An 11,902-nucleotide genomic window follows, 5' to 3' on the forward strand; every position below is an offset into this window, starting at 1 on the left:
AGGAAAAAACAAACCCTGCTTCATACCGCCCCATCTCCCTAACGTCAACCCTCACCAAGGTCATGCAAAGAATGATAAAACCAAGACTTGAAACTTATATTGAAAATAATAATCTGTTCTCCCCATATCAGTCAGGATGTAGGAAAGCCCATTCGTGCGAAGACCACCTCCTTCGCTTCGAATCAGACTGTAAAGAGGCCCATCGGAAAGGTTATTACCTACTAGGCATATTTTTAGATCTAAGTAATGCATTTGATAGGCATTGGAATAAAGGGTCTCTCTTGAATTTAATATCTCTAGGCATTAAGGGGAGAATGCTTACATGGATCGCTAATTTCCTGGAAGGCAGAAAAATTAAGGTAAAGGTCAATAGCCATTTGTCAGATACAGTAGAACCTGACAATGGCACACCCCAGGGAAGTGTGATTAGTCCACTGATCTTTAATCTCATCATGAACACTCTAAACACGGCTATAGATGCACACAACAAACAGTCCCCTCCCGGTGACCGGACCGAACTTCAAGCGGCCCAATTTGTAGATGATGGAGCCACATGGGTAACATCACCAAACCCACATAGTGCATTACTAAAAGGCCAAAAGGTCCTTGAGGTAATAGAAAAATGGAGTAATGAATGGGGATTCACCATCAACCCTAATAAAACACAAGTGCTAATGGTGTGCCGGCAACCATATCTTAAAGTCCTAGCAAAATCGAATAAAGTAACGCCGGAACTTAAATTATGTGGTAAAACCCTTGAAATAGCACCGACCGCCAAATTCTTAGGAATGTATTTTGATCAATATTTAACGTGGCACCATCATATAAATAATCTATTTAATAGGTGTGAAAAAGATATTAACCTCTTGAGACTAATATCAGGAACAAACTGGGGAGCTAATAAGAAAACTAAACTCCTGTTATATAACTCCTTAATTATGAGCAAAATTAATTATGGTAGCACAGCATATGCGTCAGCCTGCTAATCACAGTTAAAAAGGCTAGATGTAATACAAAGTAAGGCCCTAAGAGTAGTCACTGGAGCATATAAAACAACTAATAAAATGGCAGTATTAGTAGAAACGGCCTAGCTACCATTAGATATAACAAGAGAGGTCAATATGCTCAAATATTGGGCCAGATCAAGCCGCCTAGGTGAAAATCTGCCCATAAATAATACAATCAAAGCACTGAAAGAATGCCCCAGTACCATCGAAAGGGTTAGAAACGGTCACACTGGTAGGAAAGAGCTTAGAACACAGCCGTACACTCGAGAGGTTAATAGGTTACTAGATAAATACCAATTAAATGAAGTAAACATACAAGAGCCGGTGTTTTCATATAATGCTGGGATCATGGTCACAACCCCCGACTTAAGCCTTAAATGCTTCATTAATAAAACAGAAGATACCACCCAGGCCAAACATATAACAGAAATGCATATAATGAAGTATTTTAGGTCACATTACCATATATATACAGACGGTAGCAAAAATCCCAGCGAAAATAAAGCGGGCGCGGCCTTTGTTGTCTTTGATCCCTATAGCAAAGAAATTTGCTCGTCGGCTCTCAAATTAGACCCAAGGGTCTCCATATTCACGTGTGAGGCAACAGCCATCCAACATGCACTGAAATGGATACCCGAAAACATGCCCAGAAACATAGCTGTATTTACAGATAGTTTGTCTGTATTACAATCAATAAATACAGGCAGGTCACAATCAAGATCTAATATAATAGTTGACATTATTCATAAAATCAGCCATCTCAGTAAAATAGGTATACATGTTTCCCTAATATGGGTCTCGAGTCATGTAGGCATTATGGGAAACGAAAGGGTTGATCAACTAGCAAAGCAAGGGTCCGAAAATGGAGCCCCAAAACAGGTCAAATTAGCGGTATCTGAGGTTAATAGCATAATAACGGCCAAATCAAGGGAGTTTTTTAGACAGAGATGGCTACAACAAGACACAATGCGCTGCGCCCTCTCAGAACATATCCCCAGTAAAATGCAAATTTATAGCACAAACACCGCCATGATAAGATCATTACCAGATTAAGGCTGGGGCGGAACGGTCTGGGCTGGGAGAACTACTCAGATAAACATCTATGCCCACACTGTACAGAATACGAAACATTCAACCACGTATTCTTTGACATACACAAAGAGTGTACACGAAATGCAGAACACAGATTGGAACTTGAATGTGGACTCCTGAAACTCGGGTTGGTCTGTATAGACAGAAAGACACTCCTCTTCCCTCCAAAGGAAGTCGAGCAGCAGGTCTACAGTCTCCTAAAACATTTCATCACGAAAATAGGTTACTTGAACAGAATATAAACAAACGTAAACATTACATAGGAGGGGCCCGACCAAGCAACTAATTTTATAACTTTGGCCTTAATTCAATATCACAAAGTACCAGGGGGTTTGAATCTCTATATGCACCCCGTCTGGGGGTACCATGTAAGGCTTAACGGCACTGGTGCGGTCAATAGAGATAATATAATCTCAGGGGAAACGTGTAAAAACATGTTAAAATCTTAAACATCTTACAAAAGAGATGGCGTCAATAATCAGGGGGGTTGAGCTAGTATATGCACCCCGTCTGGGGGTACCATGTAAGGCTTAACGGCACTGGTGCAGTCAATACAAGCGATATATCCTCAGGGTGAAAGGCGCTATCTAGTAAAGTTACTAGGGTCGGGCCACAGCTATGAACAGCAATAAATAAATTTAAAATTAACATAGTAACAGGAGCCGACTGTTTATGGAGCATATCAGTTGAAATAAGCCTGAAAGAGGTTTTATTATTATAACTTTTATTATATTAATTTAAATTTTGAGTAGTTAAAGGTGTATATACATATGTTATTTTAATTTTTCTATATTTTAAATCATAAGGCCAAATACTTTTTATCTACCAGTATATTTTAAATTATTTTGATTTTAAACATATACGTAATTTTAAGCCATAATCAGGCTCTTTTTAGACAATGATTTTAAAACTAGGAGACATATCCTTGCAGTTACTTTACATTTCGGCAAGGATGGTCAACTGTTTTTACTAAATTAATTTTAAATATATTTTTATAACTCAATTTTATTAAAACTTTAGGAAAATAAAAATCAGGAATAAGAGTCTTTGTGGTTTCGTCTTTCGGCAAAGGCCGACTCTGATTTTATCAAATTTTATCAAATTTTATCGAATTTTAGCTAGCTTTTTAACCAACTTTTATTCAATTTTAACTCTTTTATTCAGATAAAAGATACAACAAAATCAAATTAATCTAGTAAACTAAATTAAAGTAATGGCCAGCAATGTAAATATGTGGTAGGGACCTATGGTGGCATAAACAACGCCCGGACGATGAGCCGGAAACATACAGATGTCAACATACAATGGTAAACAAACAACAGGTAAACAGGTGAATTTTAAGTAAAAATTCTTACGCGTAATTTAGCTACCGGGTACACAGGATTCGCGTGTAAAAAATTTATTAATTCATAGATTATCTTCAAATTCTCAAAATCGCTGAAGAATACATATAGCTATATGGCTAGAGCATTTTTAGTAAGATAATTTAATTAATATAAGCAAAATCACCTAGAAACGGTCGAAATTTGATAAAACCAATAGCAAAATTTCATACAGCGCGATCGTAAATATATTTTCTATACAACACGTAAAGTAATTTATATCGATATAATCATTAAATTTAGACCCTAGACTAGAAAGTGCAAAAAAACAGATCGGAAAAACATTAAAAAATGACAAAATGACAGCAATTTAAAAATATAGAATAAAACAAAATAGTTAAAGCACATTGAATGTTTAGCGCATATAGAGTAAGCATATTTATCGATATGACACAGTTATGCAGTACGCGTGGCGTGTAATCTATAAATAACCTGTGTACTGACAATTATCGGACGTATATAAATGATCTTTTTAAATGTGTTTTTAAAGTTTTAAAGTTTCTAAAGTTTTAATATTAATAAAATAAATCTTAAGAGTATAGATGTAGTTCATGGTCAGTGGCAGTTTTTCTCAGGCGTTTCAGGAGTGTAAGTAAGGTAATCGCGGCTCTTACCCTGGATGACAAAATTTAATAAATTTAAATATATATTTCATAATCTATTTATTATTATGGAAATCTAGACAAATTTAGGGGGTATAACATTTAACAACATTACAATAACAAAAAATACTCCAGCCAAGACACAGACATGTTCCAAAACTAACACCCGGGCCTTGAATTAAGGCCCCCTTTTAATTATATCATATGAATATAATTCTCTGGAATTGATCCAGGCGCCGACCTGTATCTGGCAACGGGTCTCGAAATTCAAATCTCGCTGAGCCTACGATTGATTAGTAAGACTGGAAACAGTCATAACTACGCAGCGCAGCGTAAACAAATAAAAATGAATAAAACAAAACAAAACAAAGCACACCTTTTATCTTAATAAGCCAGGTAGTTACGATATACCTGTGTCAATCTATTGATAACACAAAAGTCATGTATAAAGTCATGTACTTGAAAAGAAAAAAGTTAATGCATAAATGTTGTCCTAATCACAGAGCCAGCTATGGTGTCTGATTTATGCTATTTCGTTATTTCGTTCTGTCGCAGCGACAGAACGACAAACGTCGTTAAGGTGCCCCGCCGAATGTCGTCCCGATAAACGTCACCCCACCGAATGTCGGGCGCCATAACGACATTCGGCGGGCCGACATTCAGAGGGGCGACATTCGGCGGGGCGTAATAACGACATAACGAATAATGAAATGGCATAAATGAGCCCCCATAGGCAGCAGATTCCTATCATCGGTAAATTCTCTCTTCTTATTAAAACATACTCCTAGAAGCAATTAAGTGAAATATATTGTATGTATTGATAAAGTGGTACACATTTCTGAGTTATTAACAGAGGCCGTGAGAATACACTGTTGATGCTATTTCTTATAGCTTGTGCCGGAGACTTCCGATAATCAAACGATTTTACCGATTCACTGGCTATGGCAATTCCAATGAATGTTGTTTGGCTTGGTCGACAAAAATCAAAGAGTCAAATTCTATCAAAGTTGAGTTTTATTTAAAAGTCATTGATAAAGTATTAATCTTTATATGCAAATAAAGGCCAAGATATTCGCAATTTTGTGATCAAAATGCAATAGCTGCGGTCTCAAGATTTTATGCCTGAAACGGATCAGGAAACTCCCTTTCAGTTATTAACGAAAGTATCGCACCGAATTTATTGATCAATTTCGTACAGATAATTCTAATTTCTATCTTTCCAGCTAAAACAAAAATATTTTCGTAACATTTTTAAAGGTAAGATTTAATAAACATAGGGCGTCTGTAATATTGACCATACATTTCTACTACGAATATGAAACGATTCGCCGATTGTAATAAATGCAAATATAGCCATTACCAAGGTCGGAGATGTATACAATGTGTATGGATTTTACATTGTTAAACTTTATTAATATTTATATATTATACAACGCAATGGCCAGTTGACCACACAATAGTATATAAAACCTCGGTCGCAATGTTTACAAGTATTGATTGCTAGGCATTCGTTTGTTGGCAGTCTGACAAGTACAAACTTATCTTGGTATGTTGTATATATAAACATATGTAAAAGGTTCACATAGCATTTAGAAGTATTGTGGAACACGGTAAGGAACGGGCAATAAAATGGCAGGAATTAAGGCAATAGTTGGAGATAAGATAATCAATAAAAAAGGGGAAGAAGTTGATGTAGAGGAATTATGTAAAGACAAGAAAGCTGTAGGTAAGTGGGTTAATTTGGTGAAGTAGAGAAAATGTTTATACGATGAGTTAAAGTTTATTCGTACAGACATTTATACTCATAACCTGACGAATAACATGTGGTTTTATCACTATCTATTTTCTTTCATTGTATTATTTCTTAATTGTCAGTCAGAGATAGATTGAAAGAGAAACAAGACAAATAGCGCATTCTTCGTCAAATATCATATATTATCAGTCTAGTGGCCAGTTTATATGTCAAGATGTACATGTTAGATTAGCTTATTTACATTTCATAAATTCATCGGATTAGTTAGATAGAGGGAGTGGATAAAAATAACTTCTTTAAAAATGTTGGAGATTTTTTTTATCTCACGCAGAAAGCAAATGTTATTCTACATAGTTAACTCTACATACCTATGTTTATGTATATTATGTAGTCATGCATAAATAATGTGTATGTGGATTTTAACGTACGTTAACACAACCTTCAGACGGCTGTGGAATGTTAAATGATAAAGGTAACTGAATGGAAAATTTAATTTTATGTTAGCATATTATCGGAAAGCAGATGAACACATTTGTTTTGTTAAACTAGCTACTACTAGCTATAGACTGAAAATAAAGATGTTTCTATGCATTTTTCCCTTTTCGTTTAATTCAATTTCATACAGACTAAAGTCGGTCTATTTTAGAGAATAGCGTTAAAATTGTGAATTTTAAGACACAGTTTGTCTAGTAAATGTAAGTTCTTTTTTAAGGGATGAATAAACAAGAATAGTATTTAAAGCGGGTAAAAGTACAGATTGTTTTGATAATTATTTAAACTTCTTTGAATTAAATTATTCAATAATTGTGTCATATTCAGACATGGTCTTACTTAATCTCAGATGAAAGAAAAAAAAAGCAATTTGATTGTCTTAACATGTACTCCCGTTGGCAAGCTCCACTTTAATTAAACAGACCTTCGTATTTATATTTGAGCCGCGCCATGAGAAAACCAGCATAGTAGCTTTGCGACCAGCATGAATCCAGACCATACTGCGCATCCGCGCAATCTGGTCAGGATCCATGATGTTCGCTAACGGTTTCTCTAATCGCAATAGGATTTGAAAGGACTGTGTGGATGCGCAGGCTGGTCTGGATTCATGCTGGTCGCAAAGCCACTAGGATGGTTTTCTCATGGCGCGGCTCATTTTGCTGATTATATTTGAGCAAAATAATACATCTGTCATTGCCAAAAAGTTCACATTAAAATGCTTTAAATTAATTAGACACACATGAATAATAACACCGAGGTCGTATTTGTTACTGTCAATATTTACAGGGGCATATTAAATATTTGTTTATCACTTGTAAATCATAACATGATGAAAGGAACACTTTTCAGTTATTTACATATAAAATCAAAAAATATAATTTATAAACTATATGAATTTTTCTGTTAACATCTTACGGCAGTGATAGGCGAATCCGTAATTTCCACTCGCAATTCGGCATTCTTTCGTTTCAAGGAAATCCATGTTCACGGAGAATGCCGAATTGCTTACCAAGGGTACGTACTCACACGGAAATTGCCGAGTGACATTACGTGTCCGCTCCTTAAAGACCTGTTCCAGTCCTACCTTTTAACCTTGAATTGTCACTGAAAAAGCATGAAAATCCTGACTATTAACTGTGACGCCTGTCAAAATAGAGTCCATTTTATATAAAATTCTTTAATGAAATACCTGTGGTTTTGCGTGCTAAAGTGTGGCAAGTGACCGTTAACTGTTACCTATTGTAATCATGGGTTGCATACACACAAAAGAATTTGAATAGCAGCGGAGCAGGGCTTTAATTGCTAAATACAGTAAAAAGGAAAGTATAAATACTGAGTATAGTACACAATATTGCTTATAAACAGATTAAGGATAATGTCTCGGCAAAACAGAAATTCGTCTGTGTTTACTTTCACTTTATATTTCCTTTTTACATGTATAATTAATCGAAAAAGCAATCAAACGATATATAAATATTATGTAGTCAGGGCGCAAACATGGCGTATAATCTGAGTCACCCTTAAATAATCAAGAATGCTCAATGGGTTTTGAGTAAAAAGCTTGAAATACTGGATCTGATCAGTGGATAGATATACCCAATGTCAGTTATGTACATATACATGAACTGTTTTTTACAAAATGTCGAGAAAGCAGTATATTTACATAAATTACAGCATGGACAATGTAACTGTTTGTATTTGTGAAAAGTCATATGAGCCGTGCCATGGGAAAACCAACATAGTGGGTGTGCGACCAGCATGGATCCAGACCAGCCTGCGCATCCGCGCAGTCTGGTCAGGATCCATGCTGTTCGCTAACAGTTTCTCCAATTCCAATAGGCTTTAAAAGCGAACAGCATGGAGCCTGACCAGACTGCGCGGATGCGCAGGCTGGTCTGGATCCATGCTGGTCGCACACCCACTATGTTGGTTTTCCCATGGCACGGCTCATATACATCACCAATTCATCATTATAAAGCTTGTAATCTGTCAAAATCTTCATTATAAAGGATGGTAGATAGATAGAGATATCTTTATTCCATCCTAAGATTAGAAATATAAATTCAGTTTGCATACAATGAAAAAATACATATATAAACACCAATAAGAACATACATACAACACAAATATAAACAAAAAATAATTTCACAATGTCCGAAATAGATGTCCTTACACAGAGCCATCCTATGAGGAAAGCGGAAAGTATATAGGAAATCCAGGAAGTGTAACAAGCATCCACTTCATCCCCCCCCCCCCCCACCCCCCAAAAAAAAGATTGCTTTTAAGTTTTTAGGAAATAGGTCTTTATATGCTAAAACATTGCGAAAAACTGTGCACATTTCAAAGTAATCCACGTTTAAGGAAAAAACTTGATAAATATTTTCATGAAATTTTGTGAAACATGTGAACTTTACCGACAAATGATAAAAAAATCGTGATCTTTTGTAGAACCTGTTCACCTAACTCACGGATGAAACAGATTAATATTGCCTCATATAACCATTCCATGTCTTCACTTTAGTTAACATGATGAACTTAAACCTTAAGGCAGTTTTTCGTCTTCATTGTGCGCCTTATGAAAATAAATCTCTATATCGATTGCTGTTACCGTGTAAGCATCATCAATGATTCACTTCCGGTAATTAGAAAACTCAATTTGTTCTAGTTAATTACTTATCAACAGTTGGCAACTATATACAGAGCTTTTACGTTAATATTGCATGCCAGCCAATATAAGATTAAAGATATCCAATGATGATCTTTCACTAAATTATTTTATATTTAGATATTTGCGCTAAATTTAGAAAATCTCCATCAAATATATTTGAGCCGTGCCATGAGAAAACCAACATAGTGGGTTTGCGACCAGCATGGATCCAGACCAGCCTGCGCCTCCGCGCAGTCTGGTCAGGGTCCATGCTGTTCGCTTTTAAAGCCTACTGCAATCAGAGAAACCGTTAGCGAACAGCATGGATCCTGACCAGACTGCGCGGATGCGCAGGCTGGTCTGGATCCATGCTGGTCGCAAACCCACTATGTTGGTTTTCCCATGGCACGGCTCATTTAGCTTTTCTTTTGATTGTGCATTATATAGAGCTGAATTCTTAAAATTCTCATGCAGTTAAAGCCGATTGTTAAAGACCTTCCATGTTTTTAGTTGTAGTACACATTTATGATGTGTTCAGGTATACGTGTATACAGTACGTGTTGTACAGTGTGTACTACTTTAAACCGAGTGCATAGTACTGTAAGTACACATAAATATGTTCATTCCATGTTTACATAAACTATCTGAGGTAATTGTTCATGTTTTCAAATATGAAATTGGGGTCTAGTTTACCTTTAATGCACGAGTTATAATCCAGTGTAATCCAGATATCAATCACTACATTTTAAAAGTTCTATGCTTTGTTTCAGGCATCTATTTCTCCGCCCACTGGTGTCCACCATGCCGCGGCTTCACGCCTGTCCTGTCCAAATTCTACGAGGCAAATGATAAAGACTTTGTAGTGATTTTTGTTAGTTCAGACAGAGACCAGTCATCATTTGATGAATATTTTGGTGAAATGCCTTGGTATGCAGTGTCTTATTCAAAGCGAGATGTTAAGGTAAGACGAAACGCATTGTGTATTCTACACGTACTGGTGTTTTTTTTTCTGTTCTCAAAAATATCAATATCGATTCAAGAGTTAGTCTATTTTCGCTATTATTACATACTCGTTTCTATTCCCCGTTAAGTTACACTGGTACCGGAAACGTCAATATTTTTCCATATACTGACGCCTGAATTTCATATCGGGTGCGTGACGTAATTCAGTGTTTTTTCTTGCACTATTTTTTTTTCATTATATTTATACGTGTAGATGTGTATGTAATAAAAAGGTTATTATCTTTGCATCGGGAAATATGCACTCGGTCTTCAGCGGAAGAATATTGCGCTCCTAAAATCGAGCAATATTTCCGCTGAGAACTCGTGCATATTTCCCGATACAAAGCTAATAACCTACAAATATATTTCTGAGCGTTAAGAAAACAATTGCTAATTAAATCATCGACTAAAATGCAGTGTCTCATTTATTTGCAGAATTTCGTGCATAATTTAGCAAAATTAAATAAAAGTAAATATTTATGAATGAGGAAATTCCAGCCAATGTTTAACTTTTATCCAAACACTAGTAGGCATTAACGATAAAACTCGAACCGTGATTTAGATTGCCGTATTTTTATTTATTTTTTTCTCGCCGCCCGACCAATAACTCTGTGTGTTTTATTAACGGACCGTAACAATGACAAGATACAAGAAACTTTATTTAATGTCGGATATAACATATAACAAATATCATTAGCTTAAAGCTATTGCTTGCCGTCAGATATATAATGGTTGAAAGTTTATTAAAACATAGTAGGTCCTCTCGAGCGTTTTTTTACTTCACTCAACTGAGATTAAGATTAAGGGACCTTATGTTTATATTTTTCTCGCCATCCAACAAATAAATCTACATTGCAGATTGCAGACCGTAACAGAGACGTTATATATATAACAGTTATATCATTATTAAAAAATAACAAGGTCATCAAGTGTGTAGATAAATTGTTGATGACACTTTATATGACATATCTTGTAAAATACATGTACTTTACCATAAAGAAAGTGAAAAAGCGAAAAAAATGCGATTAAATGAGTTATGATTGTTCTTTGCATTGACATTAAGACTTAATCATGATTGTTATGTTGTTATGATTGTTTATTGTTATGATCGGTACGGTACTGAAAAAAAAGGCATTAATATAATCACGACTTCCTGAATTAATTGAAATTTCGCTAATATAAGATAAGAACCTTCGCGAATTTAAATTCCTTACCCTTCCATCGCGAATTCATAAAACCGCGAAATAATTCAGGGTGCCGGAATTCGCGAAATAAAGATCACGCTAATATAAAGTGATTTACAATAGATTATTGTTATAATTGTTTTATTGTATTGCCAGGATGCCGTAAGCACCAAATACGGAGTTCGTGGAATCCCAACACTAGTAGTTCTGAAGCCAGATGGGACCACCATAGATGCCAATGGCCGCGGAGTTGTAGCAAGTGCGGGCGATAAGTTCCCAGATGCTTGGTGTTAATGACACACATTATTTATTGGATTAATATTTACACAGACTTTATCTATTTACTTATTCTACTATAGCAACATTCTGATAAATCATGATTTGATATACCTTAGGTTTTGATTAAGTGTTATAGTAATTCTAACTCATAGTTAGGTTTAAGGAATGTATTTATATGTCTCTAACGTCTTGAAACAACATAAAAGTCTTGAACCACCAGTAAATGTACATTCCATCTCCGTATTGTTTCTGTTTTATGCGCTATTTCCTGTCATTATTTATTATTTGGTTTACATTATTTTACTCAGCATACTATATGCATTTCTTCATTTACATTATATTGTTCTTACATGAAAACGCGTTCGTTTTCAATATCATGTTGGCTAGTAATGATTTGCATGAATATTACAAATGGTTTCGCACAGTAAAACAATACATGTAAATATATATTCGTTTTTCATA

General features: G+C 35.4%; 1 protein-coding gene across 1 annotated transcript; it reads left to right on the forward strand.

Moving 5' to 3' along the window:
- Positions 1–5,587: 5,587 nt before the first annotated feature.
- Positions 5,588–11,902, forward strand: LOC123559968 (uncharacterized). Its single transcript, XM_045352146.2, has 3 exons — positions 5,588–5,809; positions 9,746–9,936; positions 11,318–11,902. The coding sequence occupies exons 1-3, from the start codon at positions 5,713–5,715 to the stop codon at positions 11,453–11,455; spliced, it is 426 nt and encodes a 141-aa protein (XP_045208081.1). The 5' UTR covers positions 5,588–5,712; the 3' UTR covers positions 11,456–11,902.

Source organism: Mercenaria mercenaria, chromosome 10 (assembly GCF_021730395.1).
Source record: "Mercenaria mercenaria strain notata chromosome 10, MADL_Memer_1, whole genome shotgun sequence".
In the NCBI taxonomy this organism is placed as follows: domain Eukaryota; kingdom Metazoa; phylum Mollusca; class Bivalvia; order Venerida; family Veneridae; genus Mercenaria; species Mercenaria mercenaria.